The sequence below is a fragment of the Etheostoma spectabile genome, chromosome 18 (assembly GCF_008692095.1).
Source record: "Etheostoma spectabile isolate EspeVRDwgs_2016 chromosome 18, UIUC_Espe_1.0, whole genome shotgun sequence".
Taxonomy (NCBI): domain Eukaryota; kingdom Metazoa; phylum Chordata; class Actinopteri; order Perciformes; family Percidae; genus Etheostoma; species Etheostoma spectabile.
This window is the reverse complement of record NC_045750.1, coordinates 4,005,180-4,018,860: the sequence shown is the minus strand read 5'-3', so window position 1 is coordinate 4,018,860 and position 13,681 is coordinate 4,005,180. Positions and strand designations below refer to the sequence as shown.

Genomic DNA, 13,681 nt, shown 5'->3' with positions numbered 1-13,681 from the left:
CAATTAACCATTAACCTTGTATAGGAACAAGGAGAGATGCAGTGCACCAGTTGTAGTACAATTGCTATTTTCCGCCGGTAGTCCCTGGTCAGGTAGGTAAAACTAAAAAAATATTTAATGCAACTGAAGAACAAACCATCCGAATATAAAATTTTATGTGTCTATATTTATGTGTATGAAAAGTGCTAAATGAATAAAGTCTGTATTGTATTGTATTCCCAAAGACATTACAAACATTTCTCTGTGCCAGCATACACACAATCATGTATGGCAGGGCATGTATATACTAAAGATTAAAGGTAATGTACTCAAAAAGACAAAATAAAAGTAGGGTAAGAAGTTTAAAATGTTTGACTTTAGGTGAGACAGAAATATGATCGAGTGTGATTAGAGTAAATACAATGCTCTGCTGATCGAACAGACAGATATTATGATTTAGTGATAGAATAGTCAGATGTGATGTGTCTCCGGGGAAGCTAACCTCAAAGATGGAGTACGGATCTCCCATTGTCATTGTGTGAGAGTAGGCGTCGGCTGTGGAAACGTCATACTCCATCATCTCTTTCAGCACCTGTGAAAGCAACACCAGCATATCCCCAGAGCGACAAAACAGAAAAGAGCACTTATTGTTTAAAACCAGTTTGACCGAGAGAAGAAAAGAAAAAAATAAGCGCCTCAGTTTGCATTAAACCAATACTGGGACGGGGGTAGCAGATTGTGTTTCATAGAATTACCTGCTGAGGATGTTGGGAAAAATATGGGTGGACATATAACCTTAAAACCGTTGGAAAAGATTAAACCGGAGAGGACACTGGGGAGATGTGGGAGCTTTTCCTATTCATACATCACACGATAGAGTGTAAATGACAAAGCCAATATGTGACACTTAACTGTCTGTAGAAAACAAGCTTGAAGATGAATCTCTTTTGAGGGTTTTCTGGGTTTCCTGTGCACATTTGTTTGCCTTATGTTTCGTAAATGTATGTATTATGGCTGTTGTTGTTTCACATGTGTTAAATTGATAAATCAAATCAAACAGGAGAAAAAGTTGAAGGATGTGAACAAAGACGCGGGCGTTGTTCTCACCGTTTCCTTGGTGATGTCATTGTGTGAGCTCTTCCACTTGGTCGCCTTGTCGACCACCAGGATGCCGACCAAAGAGGCGGGCTCCGACACTGCGACCCTCAGTGTGACCTCGTCAGCTGGCCGCCGCGTCGTGTCGCTCCAGCTCAGAGACACCTGCCAATCATGAACCAAAATCACATCAATTTAGACCTCTGTACACCAGGAGACATTAAATTGAGCTACGTAGCCATCCGGTTTTCTCACAGGAAACTGGCTTGCACAAGTATTGAATTGTTTCATTTTTGGCCCAAAATAAGGTAGCTATGGAGTTGCTATTGTCTCGGCATGGCTGAGTCGGCAAAAAAGAAGCAGAAAGCTAGGAAAGCATTGTCGAAGGGAACAGAGAAAGAGGAAACGGCAGACTGACTGGGCGAGGAATCAGACACAAGTAAACATAGGAGCTGTCAAATACCGGATAAGCGGATGAACATGGATGGATGGATGGATGGATGATCTCTTTTGCATTGAAGTTGGTTACAAGATTGCAGGTGATTAACATAAATATGCTGTCTCTATGTCTCTGGAATTATTTCATTTTTTGTCCAAACTATACATTTTTTATTCAAGACAAATAAGTTTAGATAGACCTAACAGCAAAACCACACAAAAGCATGGGAACGCTTCAAAAGTCAATTACCAACCACCTTAAAGTAAATGGACTCTTTTTATATATTTGTATTTAGCGCTTTTCTGATCTTAACAACTACTCAAAGCACTTTTACATAGTACAGGAACCATTCACACACATCCACACACTGTGGTTGAGGCTGCTGTACATGGTGCCACCTGCTCATCAGATACACACTCACACACATCTACACTCCGATGGCGCAACTCGGGGTTTCGTGTCTTGCCCAAGGACACTCCAACTATGGACTGCAGCTGCCCATACGTGACTTTTCTATCTCACCCCAGACGGATTCTGATAGCATGTTTTTTTGTTGAATTACGTTTGGTTACCAGATAAAAGTGTATTTCATAATTATAAAATTGAATGGACTCTCTAACGGTCCCTGCTCTGTCCAGGTAGTAGACTCAAAGATAACCTCCAACTTCCACTCTAGCCAAACCCTTCACAGGCTTCTGATTGGGTCACGGTTTAGGCAAATCAACTAGTTGCAACTGTAAAGCTAGTTAGCATTAGCTCCACCTTCCTGTGTGCTGGCTTTGCCACCTTGGCAACATATCATCCTCACAATACTCAGCATTACTCAAATTAAAATATCACTTTGTTGTTTTAATTAAGCAAAGAAATTGAAAACAAGTGAAACAATAAATCACCTGGTTTTTTAAAGTTTGGGTGATGGGTATCTGCATGGCGTCGTTGACGATCTCTCCGTGGGGACATACACAGTAGACAACGACGCAGGCCAGAGGAGCCCAGCTGATTTCTGGGACGAGAGTTACAACACCAGAGCTTTTCCCATAAGAAACTACCTGCCCTTTGGACTTCACCTTCACACACAAAAAAAAAAGTATTCTCAATGTTTTTATACATTGTATACTTAAAGCTGCATTTATTGTTTGTTTTATGTTGGACACTAGGGGGCAGACAAACTCCAAAACAAGCAGGCAGACATATTGTGACTTACTAACGTGTAATAACAAACTCTACTGATAAAGCACTTTAGTTTTATACCGCTAAACTGCTACTTAAGTTGTAAAAACACAGTTAAGTTTATTCTACAGTTACACATCATGCAAGTCCCTCTAAATTAAAGCATTAGACAATTGAATCAAATATTGATTGATTAAATGCAGTATATTAAATGAATGAATCTTTCAGTGTCAAAATATTGTACTCACTATGTAGTGAATCTCAGTCATTTTAAAATTCCTGTCAATGTGCAGCAGGAGGGGTGAACCTATCTGAAGGAAGACAAGATTGTGTTATAACAGGTTAAATGATTGTGAGTACACAAATGGAGTAAATGCACATCTGGTTTTTAATACTGTTGACCAAAAGTATTTCCACAATGCTACTAGATGGAACAATATAACAGAGATGTAACCAAGATCCTCATATTTACCACTAAAGGCTCGGAGGGTTTCTGGATCTGCAGGTAGGAGTCACTGGGGGATGTGTAGCTTCGAAAGACTTGTAGAGTGTTATGACTGTCCTCAAAATATGCCTGAAAAAAAGAAATAACATACATGTGTGAAAAGACCATAGTTTTCTCTCCTGGTGCCAAAGAATCTAGCAGAATATCTTTTTTGATGCCTGGAGAGGATTTAAAAATTAGCTCCAGGAGGCTTCAGAAATATCCTTCTATGTGGCTGATGCCCCACTTTACATTTAAATTAATCCTATCAAAAAAAAAACACTAACGTGTTCAGATTCCAGGCTAAATATTAATAGTAAAGTCATCCCTAGATTGTAATGTCTGTGGTGTACTATTGCACGAGACATTAATGTACTTTTGCTGTTTGTACCAATTGAAAATTTACAAAATGTACCGACAAATGTCAATGAAACTGTGACACGCTGCTGTAAATTTAACAATTTTATCTTAAATTCTGCATGTTTAAGCCTACTCATGTCATTTTTTACTATGCAATCAGAAGATAGTTTGCAGTCTGGTTAATTGGAATAGGGCAAGTTTTTAAGTAGATTAAAAAAAACTCATCTTACGTCAATCGTGAGTGTTTCTGTTTCATTCATGAGCTGAATGTTGAGGGGTATGACTCCATCTGCAGGGACAAGAAATTCCATTTCTTTGGGAAGCATCTCCTCAGGATGCACATCTTTCGAAGGGTCCGACATGTTTAACAGCCAAGGCCCCATTTCCTCCTCCTGATCCCTTTGCATACTCCACGGAGTTTGCTTTTGTTGCATCACTGACACTTTAACAGTTTTCTGTTGATCCTCTGGTGTCAGGGGCTTATCGTTGTATGTAGATATTTTTAGCTACAAAAACAAGAAAACTATTAAAAAGATGCTTTCTAAATTGAATACCTTATGTCAAAATAAAGAGCAGTGTGGAAAATCTATTCTGTGGCGTACAGAATCTGAAATAAGAAGCCGTTGTCCTTAGATGTCGATATTCAATATGTTGATGACACTTTTTGTACTTTGTATAGAACTAGTCATTGTGAATCAATTTTTTCTCATTTTATCAGAAATACCAGTTTGTATAAATGTTAGAAATGTGTTTGGTTATTTACATTCATGTGTAATGTTAATGTGATGGTGTTAGCAAATAGGTCATTTGCACTCAACACAACTAAAAACAGACATTTTACTTAAAACGGTAATTAAAAAAAAAAAAGATACAAAAACATTATGAACACATAAAAACATTATACGTAAATTACATTAAACTATAAAAATATTTGCTTTCCTTACCCTGGCAACGAAGTTCAGAGAAGGCCTTAATATTTGGGAATAGCCATCAAAAGAAACTTTATATCTGTACCTTGCCAAAAACACCTTTGCCGTGCTGCTATATGTGAGACCTGAAATATGAGAAGCATCAGTATTATCACATTAATAAACAAGCTCTGTCACCAGTGGAACTGTTGAAACTGTTTATTCAAAGGACATTGATTCCATCATCTCATAACTATGAGATCACTAATCTGTAGAGCAGTCTATACTCAGAAAATAAGTTAAATAAAAACTGATGGTGCAACACATCTGATAAGTTTCGATAGCTTCCTTCATTTTGGTCTGGTTTCCTCAAAGATTCAATGATAGGGTGTTATTGGTCAACGGCTCAAATTCACAGTCCAATCCACAGTTTAATTTTGCAGTCACGTGATCGAGACATGCCAAGAGTATTTTTGTGGGCTTGGGATGGGATCTGAGTGACAATTGATTCCCGTGTCACCCTATGTGTACCACCCCCACCCTTCCTCCATACAGCTACTAGTCGCCAAGGAGGACACGGAGGATAAAAGAAAGAAAAAAAAAAAGATTGTAATTATTTTCACTCAAGTTTCTGTGTGTGAAATCAACCCAAAATTCCCAGAAAAAAAATACTGAGGACAGGACCTCAGTGTCCTATCCTCGCCGATTTATCCATACAAAGGGCCATGAATAAGTTTAGCCTGGAGGTGAAATGGATTACCTGTGAGCTGCTCAGTCACATTAACAGCGATCATTAGATACTGATCGTCCATGTAGCCGTCCAAGGAGAACATCTTGAGAGCTCGTTTGCTCATGGGGAAGTAGGAGCTGGGAATGTCAAACATGAAGTCTGTGCTGCCGCTGATCTAAATCAAAGCAACAGTGATGCCAGATGCCGTTAAGCATATTCATTCTTTATCCGAACAGTATTTGTTAGTTTAATTATTGGTCTGCAAAAAGTCAGTGATGATAAATAACCAGTTCAAATGTCAAGTCTTCAAAATTATTTTTTTGTCTAACAGTCCAAAAACTCCAAAGTATTTTTGATAAAACAAAATAGTCAAATAACCAGCAAAGTTTTTTGTACATTTGTAATTTCTTTAAATGTACACTTGTTAGCGCTAGATACAGTAGATTACAAATCTTTTGGACAAAAACCTTAAGTATTTACACAGAAAAGGGCAGGTGAGGTGATAATATAACATCTATTTACCATGATATGATAATCTTTTATTCATCTACCAGGTTTGTGTTCTATGACCCCAAGATAATGTTTATATTTGCTGTAATCAGATTAGGATACATTTTTTCCTCAGTCTGCTTTCAAATCACATTATGAGCTTTAAATAAAAATGACACACCTCTCTATCTTCGTTATATGCCTCGTTATAACCATAAAAACTGTGGAGGAAAGTTATATTCATGTGTCCCTGAACAGGCTTTCCGTACATGTACCTGAGGATGAAAACACAATAATCTTAAATAATTCTCCAAACAAGAAACACAAATTTATAATATTACGAAGTAAGTATTAAAACTGAGAATATGTAACCTAGAAACAAAGGTTCTCACTTTGCTGTGACGGAGCCCCACAGAGTGTCCTCTTTATACATGACATCCGGAGCGTTAATCACAACTTCAAAATTTGGCAGAACTGCAAACAAACACACACAATGAATGGGGTTTAGGCATGAAAAAAAAAATCAAATATCGCAATGTATTTTGCAAGACATTTTGTTATATTAACATAAGGATGTGAAGTCAGAGAAAATGTACGTACCATAACGAGCCACGTTGAAATGCTTCTCGGTTGAAAAATTCTGCAAAACACAAAGAAAATAAACCCTTTTCATAGAGGTAACAACATGACCGTTGCTCTGGTTCCCCCTCCAAGACAAACTTTATATAGTTTCTTTCATTAATCTAACAGATCTGTTTTTTAGTGCGGAGTTAGCATTCTCAAAAGGGCATTTGTATATATCTGTAGACTTTTAGTCATGATCAGTCTTGATGGTTTTTGAGCGTCACCATAAAGGCCCAGATATCCTAGCTTTTTAACCTTGCGTACGTTTGGACAAGTGGCGGCCGCGCGAACGTCATTGTTTATATACTTGCCGCCATGTTTTGCGTGTACCTGAAAGGATTAAAGGTATATCCATTAGGGGTATTTTCGGGGCCATATCATACCTGGCACACACCAGATGATATTCCTGGGCCTGAGTGCAGAACAGCTGCTTACTATAATAACACAAACACACAGCCTATGACGTAAACTACGGCTCTTTGTTATCATAAAACATTTTTTTTGTTTTGAACGTGTTTAGGGTCATGTGCCAAAGCATAGCTTTAGCTCAACAGTCCAACCAATAATCACTTATATAAATACAATTAGGGATATATTGATTATTGGGTGGGTTTTTAAAGATTGTTTTTTGGGCATTTTGGGCTTTTTTTTTATAGGACAGTTGAATACATAAACGGGGCGAGCGAGAGAGAGAGAGAGAGAGAGAGAGAGGAAATGGCATGCAGTAGAGGGCCGCAGGTCGGAGTCGAACCCGCAGGGGAGTAAACCTCTTTATGGGCGTGTGCTGTACCTGGTGAGCAACCCTAGCATTTATTGTTTTTTTTTAGCAGTTTGCAGATGATTGGTATCAATGTTGTATTTTCCTGATAACCGATAAAGTTAATGGATTAAAACGTGTTCTACCTTGGCTCAGCTACAGCACTGTGTCTGTTCCTCTGCTTTGGTTTTATTCACCAATGAGTCTGACTTAATGCACTTAATGCACTTAATTTGGCATACCTAAAATCAACGACCATCAGCCGTCACATCCTAAAGACCTTAGCTAATGTTAGCAATTACTTGAGGTTTAACAAAGATACCGGGATTACATAAAAAAACACAATTAGACAATTATGTAATAGTTGTTACAGGCCAAGTCCCTGAAGTCCTTCTAACAGCTGGGTCTGGGTAAGAGGTAGCAGACTTACAGCGACTGTAGTAATGATGGTCCATTCACCCAGAGGCGGGTTTTCAGACAGCTGGTACTCTTGAGACACGACCCCCAGGACGCTGTCCAGAGACAGCCACTGTCTGACCAAGTCCCCCCTCGGATCCTGGATCAGGTACAACATGAATACAGAGACATTAAAGGATGCTTTATCCTGGAGGACAGAGCTGCAGACAAGCAACGAGCATTTATCATTTCAGCATTTTGCATTGCGATGTTGTGTTGGAAGATGTTCTGTCAGTGATACGCTCAACGTACCATTCACGATTTTAAGTTTACGATAAGTTTTTCTCAGGATTTGTATTGTAACTGAATGAGCTGCAGACAAAGGACTGAAAACATATTCCTTCATTCGTATAAACTGCAAAACAAAAGATGTGTCCTCTTATCAAAAGTGGAACTGAAATTTGATCCTAAATAACAAGTAAATGAAAACATTGATAATTCGCTAAAACATTTGATAGTGATGGTCATATCGTTGTACCCAGGACTTGCTCATCTAAAACGAACATGTTTGTCTAATGCAAAAAGGTTTTAGCTTGTGGGTTATTTGTAAAGTAATAGTTACTGAGTGACTGTTAGTTTGATCTCTCGTTTTAAAGGTGCTGTAGGTAGGATTGTGAAGATCCAGGGCTTAGCCAAAATATTTGAACATCGAGAACTTCTCAGTCCCTCCCCCCTTTCTGATAAAGCCCAATACTGTCTCCTATGACCCTCCCCCCATGCAGTTAGACACACCCCCTGTTCCTGATTGGTGCATCCTTACCTACTGCACCTTTAAGGGAAATGTACGTGTGTGTACATTTGTACGTGTATATTTGATGTACTGTATGTGGGTGTGTATTGCCTATTGATGGGATTTTACATATTTTCTTGTCATGGGTTGTTTGTGATGTAATGGGTATGTATTGTGTGTCTAGTGTGGACCCCAAGAAGGGTAACCGACTGCTAAGGCATTAGCTTATGGAGATCCTTTTAAATAAAAATCCTTTGCTTTGTTGTTTGTCTTTTTGCTTTGGTGCTGTGTCTTGCTTTGTGCTAAGTTCTGCGTTCTGCTTTGTTTTGTTGCTGATCTGCTTTTTTGCATATGTCATCTTTCTTTTTGTTTTTGTCCTTTAAAAATCGAGGGCAGGGGACTGCAGATGAAAAGTAGCCTTTTGGCCTTTCTGTCAATTTTAACCCATGTAAAAGCATGTGTTTTATTACTTTATGCTGTCACCTTTCATTAACAAACTGAATTGAGTTAAAGAGCTCATATTATGCTCATTTTCAGGTTCATAAATATATTTAGAGGTCATATTAGAATAGGTTTACATGGTTTAATTTTCAAAAAACACCATATATTTGTTGTACTAGACATTACTGCAGCTCCTCTTTTCACCCTGTGTGTTGAGCTCTCTGTTTTAGCTACAAAGTGAGGCATCTCACTTCTGTTCCATATTTGTAGTCACACATGCGCAGTACCTAGGTAAGGACTACTAGCCAGTCAGAAGCAGAGTATGAGGGCGTGCCCTGAGAGTAACTAGGTAAGGACTACTAGCCAGTCAGAAGCAGAGTATGAGGGCGTGCCCTGACAGTAACTAGGTAAGGACTACTAGCCAGTCAGAAGCAGAGTATGAGGGCGTGCCCTGACAGTAACTAGGTAAGGACTACTAGCCAGTCAGAAGCAGGGTATGAGGGCGTGCCCTGACAGTAACTAGGTAAGGACTACTAGCCAGTCAGAAGCAGAATATGAGGGTGTGCCACGCTAGCAGCTAGCATTTTAACGTGTGTCACTTTGTGCTGTGTATTGAAGTTTGACCCACTCTGATGATGATGTTCACAGGGCTGACGTAGGGTTTCCCGTCAGGGTGAATGGACACCGCTCTGATCCTGACCGCCTGCCCCGGCATGTAGTTCAGTTTGTCTGTCTGAATGAAGGTGGACAGGCCTTTGGCATCAAAGTGCAGCTGTGTTGAGTTGGAGAATACCTTGATCTTGCCCATTTGACCTGTAACCTCCAGGTAGTACGGCTGCCAGTGGCTGGACTCGCTCTCGCCGATCTGCAGGGGTTAGATTTGGGTTACAACACAAACACCCGGGATGGGCATTGTGAGGGACTAAGTGCTAAGGTTTAAAAGTGCTTAAAAAAGTAAAAGTGCCAGACAATAAATAACTATATAAATAAATATAAAATATTGAAATATTTATAAATAACAATAGATGATTTAAAATACATCACCAGATTATTTAGAAAGTTCCTTCAATTAGGGCTGAAGGGCTTTGTTCTTGACTCAATACATCAATGTTGATATTATCGATGTATATATGTAGATATCTATCGATCTGTCCCACTATCCATCTATCTATCTATCTGTCTGCCTGTCTGTCTGTCTGTCTGTCTGTCCGTCCATCCATGGTGTAAATACATGCATAAATGTACATTTGGTTATCATTTACTTACACTTTCTCAATCATCTTTTGAACATTGACAACTCCTAAATACCTGGTTTGAAACTGATGACTGACCGCTAACAAGGCTAATAAAGGAAATATAAAGACATGTTGTACTTACAGCTGGTAAAGTCAGCAGCTTGGTTGAACCTTTGAAAAAAAGAGTTTGACAGTAAAGAGTTTGAATTACATAGCAAAGTACAAACCACTGTTGGACTATTAACTCACGCAGTAATTCAGAGAGAGGTGAACGTTGTTTGTGAACGACTTTTATTCCCAATCATGACCAATTAACCAGTTCACCTGTGGAATACTCTAAACAGGTGTTCAGCATTCCTCGACAGTCGCAGTCTTTTGTTGCCCATGTCCCAGCTTTTTTGGAACATGTTACAGGCATCAAATTCAAAAGGAGTGAATGTTAGCAAAAAAAAACAATAAAGTTTATCAGTTTGGATATTGAATATCTTGTCTTTGTAGTGTATTCAATCGAATGTAGGTTGAAAAGGATTCTCAAATCACTGTATTCTGTTGGTATTTACACAATGTCCCAACTTTATTGAATTGGGGGGTGGGGGGGGGTTGTAATTTATATCAGAAGAGTCCTTGGTTGATGATGCATAAACAGGTTTTACCTCCTTGGACAGTGGTGAAGTCTGAGGCCACAGTCTGGTTGCCCTGAACGATGCGGGCGGACACAGTGACGGAGGAGGCGGTCAGGATGGTGACGGACACTGATGTTGGGACTCCAGGGCGCAGGACTCTGGGGGCCAGCAGCAGGTAGGAGGGCTGAGGGTCGGGGCTGGGAAACCAAGCACGTTGGGTTAAATACACAACCACACTAAGAGAACCCTGGGCAAAACAAACAGAGATATGGACCCTTTTCCACAGCAGACATTTTGACCTTTTTTCTTTTTATAAATGCTTTTAATTGTTAATTAAAGTTTTTTTTGGCTTAATATACCTTAACTGAACAGCTTCTGAGTCAATGGAATGGTTATATTACTTTTTTTAGAGTTCAATGGTGGTGATCTCGCTCCCCCCTAGCGCCCGTGAGCAGAAACACCACCCCCGCAACTTTGGGCCGGGGAGCCACCGGCTCGTCAAAGTGAGGTATGGCGCGACATCAGGTCTCACAATGTAAAGAATTGCTTCACGGCACTACACACATACACACATTCAGGAACCGGCTAACAGGGTAGCAATGGAAGTTTTCACACTGTCGTCATGGCTGAGCCGGAAAAAAAGAAGCAGAAAGCTAGGAAAGCATTGTCGGAGGAACAGAGAACAAGAAAACGGCAGACTGACCGAGGGAGGAGTCAGACACAAGTAAACATAGAACCTGTAGGGGGGGCTCTATAGAGAAACCTGTAGGGGGGGCTCTATAGAGAAACCTGTTGGGAGGGCGCTATAGAGAAACCTGCAGGGAGGGCGCTATAGAGAAACCTGTTAGGGGGCTCTATAGAGAAACCTGTAGGGGGGTCTATAGAGAAACCTGTTAGGGGGCTCTACAGAGAAACCTGTAGGGGGGTCTTTAGAGAAACATGTTGGGAGGGCGCTATAGAGAAACCTGCAAGGAGGGCGCTATAGAGAAACTTGTAAGGGGGCTCTATAGAAAAACCTGTAAGGGGGCTCTATAGAGAAACCTGTTGGGGAGGCGCTATAGAGAAACCTGTAAAGAAATCTGTAGGGGGGCTCTATAGAGAAACCTGTAGGGAGGGCTCTATAGAGAAATCTGTAGGAGGGCTCTATAGAGAAACCTGTAGGGGGGCTCTATAGAGAAATCTGTAGGAGGGCTCTATAGAGAAACCTGTAGGGGGGCTTTATAGAGAAACCTGTAGAGGGGCTCTATAGAGAAACCTGTTGTTCAAACCAAGAAGCCTTTTTAATTAAACAAATGGGAGGAAATTGTGCTTTTGTTTAGGACTGTTTTTAGCGGCGGATTAATCCACATTTGGTGCTCTAGAACTTGTGGCAGCAGGACAGTGTGTGATTAAGTCACAAAAAACGTTTTTTTTTTTATGACATTTTTTTGGGAGGATGAAAAAAATATACAATATTAGCAAACCTACACTCATTAGACAGTCCTTCAAGAAAAATGCAGTTTTTTTGTGATTGTTGCAGGCAAAAATCCTTGATTTATGTGGCTAAGTTTTCTTAAAAAATGCAATGGAATTTGCGGGATATTTATGCAATTTTATGCAATGACGCAACAATCACAAAAACTCCACATTTTTCTTGAAGGACTGTCTTATGAGTGTAGGTTTGCTGATATTGTATATCTTTTCATCTTCCCAAAAAATGTCATAAAAAAACAAAAAAAAACTGTTTATTCTGACTTAATCACACACTGTCCTGCTGCCACAAGATCTCACTACAGCACCAAATGCAGATTAATGCATTAATTAATCATTAATGCTAAAAATAGTCCTAAACAAAAGCACAATTTCCTCCCTTCTGTTTAATTAAAAAGGGTTCTTGGTTGGAACAGGAACAACACTGATACGCTGAGTAAAAACAGATGGTCAAAAAAGTCAAGATGAGCCCAAAGATGTTAATGATAAACATCTTACATCTTACAAAAAATTATATTTAGTGGAAAATCATCAAAAAAAGACTCAAGGGATGTTTGTGCACAACAGTCCACTCTAAATCAGACAAGAGCATGTGCCAAAAACACTGTGACTGTGTCTAACCTCTATGAAATTATAAATAAGTTGTTGCTTTTTCTTTTAAATGATACAATCATGAAATAAATACATTGTGATTGTTATTAGATCTTGTGTAGTTGAATATTGTTGTGCACAATTTTGAGATCCTAAGCATCAAAAGGTGTTATTTACTTTCTCTTTTAGTTCATATTTAACACCAAACTCCTTTTTGTTGACATTGACGGGACATTTTACATGTGATGGCTTGTCTAAATTCACACAAATAAACAATATGTGAGTGATGTTTTGTCACTTATACTCATATTTTAAGAAAATGTTTACCACAAATACATTAAACATGTAAACATTCTATATAATATGAAAAAAAATCGGTTTTGACAGAAAATAGACCTCAGATATCCCAGAGATCTCCCTGGCTCTGCACCTGTAAGTTTACCTGTGTTGTGTGTGTGTGTGTGTGTGTGTGTGTGTGTGTGTGTGTGTGTGTGTGTGTGTGTGTGTGTGTGTGTGTGTGTGTGTGTATGTGTGTGTATACGTACCTGTGCGTGGTGCTCTGGGCGCCGGCAAGGACGATGAGACCGAAGAATTGCCACACCTGGAGACGCTCCATTTGCATGAATGACCCTCACTCCAAGTGGCTTCACTCAGTGCTGGGAGCAGGTGGAGGTCTGCGATGGGCTTCATACCTGCATATAGTGGTGTCCTCCTCCTCCTCCTCCTCCTCCTCCTCCCTTCTCCTCCGATCACCTGAACCAGTGTCTGTGTACCTGAACCCCCCGGGGAGGCTTTGTCAAGAGGCTGAGACTGGGTGTTTCCACCCTGATGAGATTAACACTGTTTACACAAAAGAATATGGGATAATATATCTATTTCTATAACATATAGCAGTTATGTCTCTGCCTGACCAGTGTCAGTTTGACAAAGACAAAAGAGTTTCTATACAAGAGTTTCATGGTGGGAAACAATTGTGTTGCATTTTGAACATTTATTCCCCAAAGGATAAATCCTACTGACTCTGTTAATGGCCAAACGTTTCCTTTTAGTGCCACCATGAGGTTGACATTTAGCAGTGGCGGTTCGAGACTAATGTTACA

The 13,681-nt window shown here is 39.7% G+C and overlaps 1 protein-coding gene across 1 annotated transcript in view; it reads right to left on the bottom strand.

The window, feature by feature from the left end:
• cd109 (CD109 molecule) overlaps positions 1-13,297 on the bottom strand; it is a 28,768-nt gene extending 15,471 nt beyond the window's left edge. The window contains exons 1-16 of the mRNA XM_032543778.1: positions 13,127-13,297; positions 10,551-10,717; positions 10,040-10,068; positions 9,291-9,527; positions 7,466-7,591; positions 6,255-6,294; positions 6,047-6,128; positions 5,836-5,929; positions 5,196-5,340; positions 4,472-4,581; positions 3,758-4,033; positions 3,156-3,257; positions 2,932-2,994; positions 2,407-2,580; positions 1,087-1,239; positions 482-571 (exon numbers count right to left, since the gene is read on the bottom strand). Coding sequence (XP_032399669.1) covers positions 482-571; positions 1,087-1,239; positions 2,407-2,580; positions 2,932-2,994; positions 3,156-3,257; positions 3,758-4,033; positions 4,472-4,581; positions 5,196-5,340; positions 5,836-5,929; positions 6,047-6,128; positions 6,255-6,294; positions 7,466-7,591; positions 9,291-9,527; positions 10,040-10,068; positions 10,551-10,717; positions 13,127-13,203 — 1,965 coding nt within the window. The 5' untranslated portion in view covers positions 13,204-13,297. The remainder of the gene's footprint in view (positions 1-481; positions 572-1,086; positions 1,240-2,406; positions 2,581-2,931; positions 2,995-3,155; positions 3,258-3,757; positions 4,034-4,471; positions 4,582-5,195; positions 5,341-5,835; positions 5,930-6,046; positions 6,129-6,254; positions 6,295-7,465; positions 7,592-9,290; positions 9,528-10,039; positions 10,069-10,550; positions 10,718-13,126) is intronic.
• Positions 13,298-13,681: the final 384 nt, after the last annotated feature.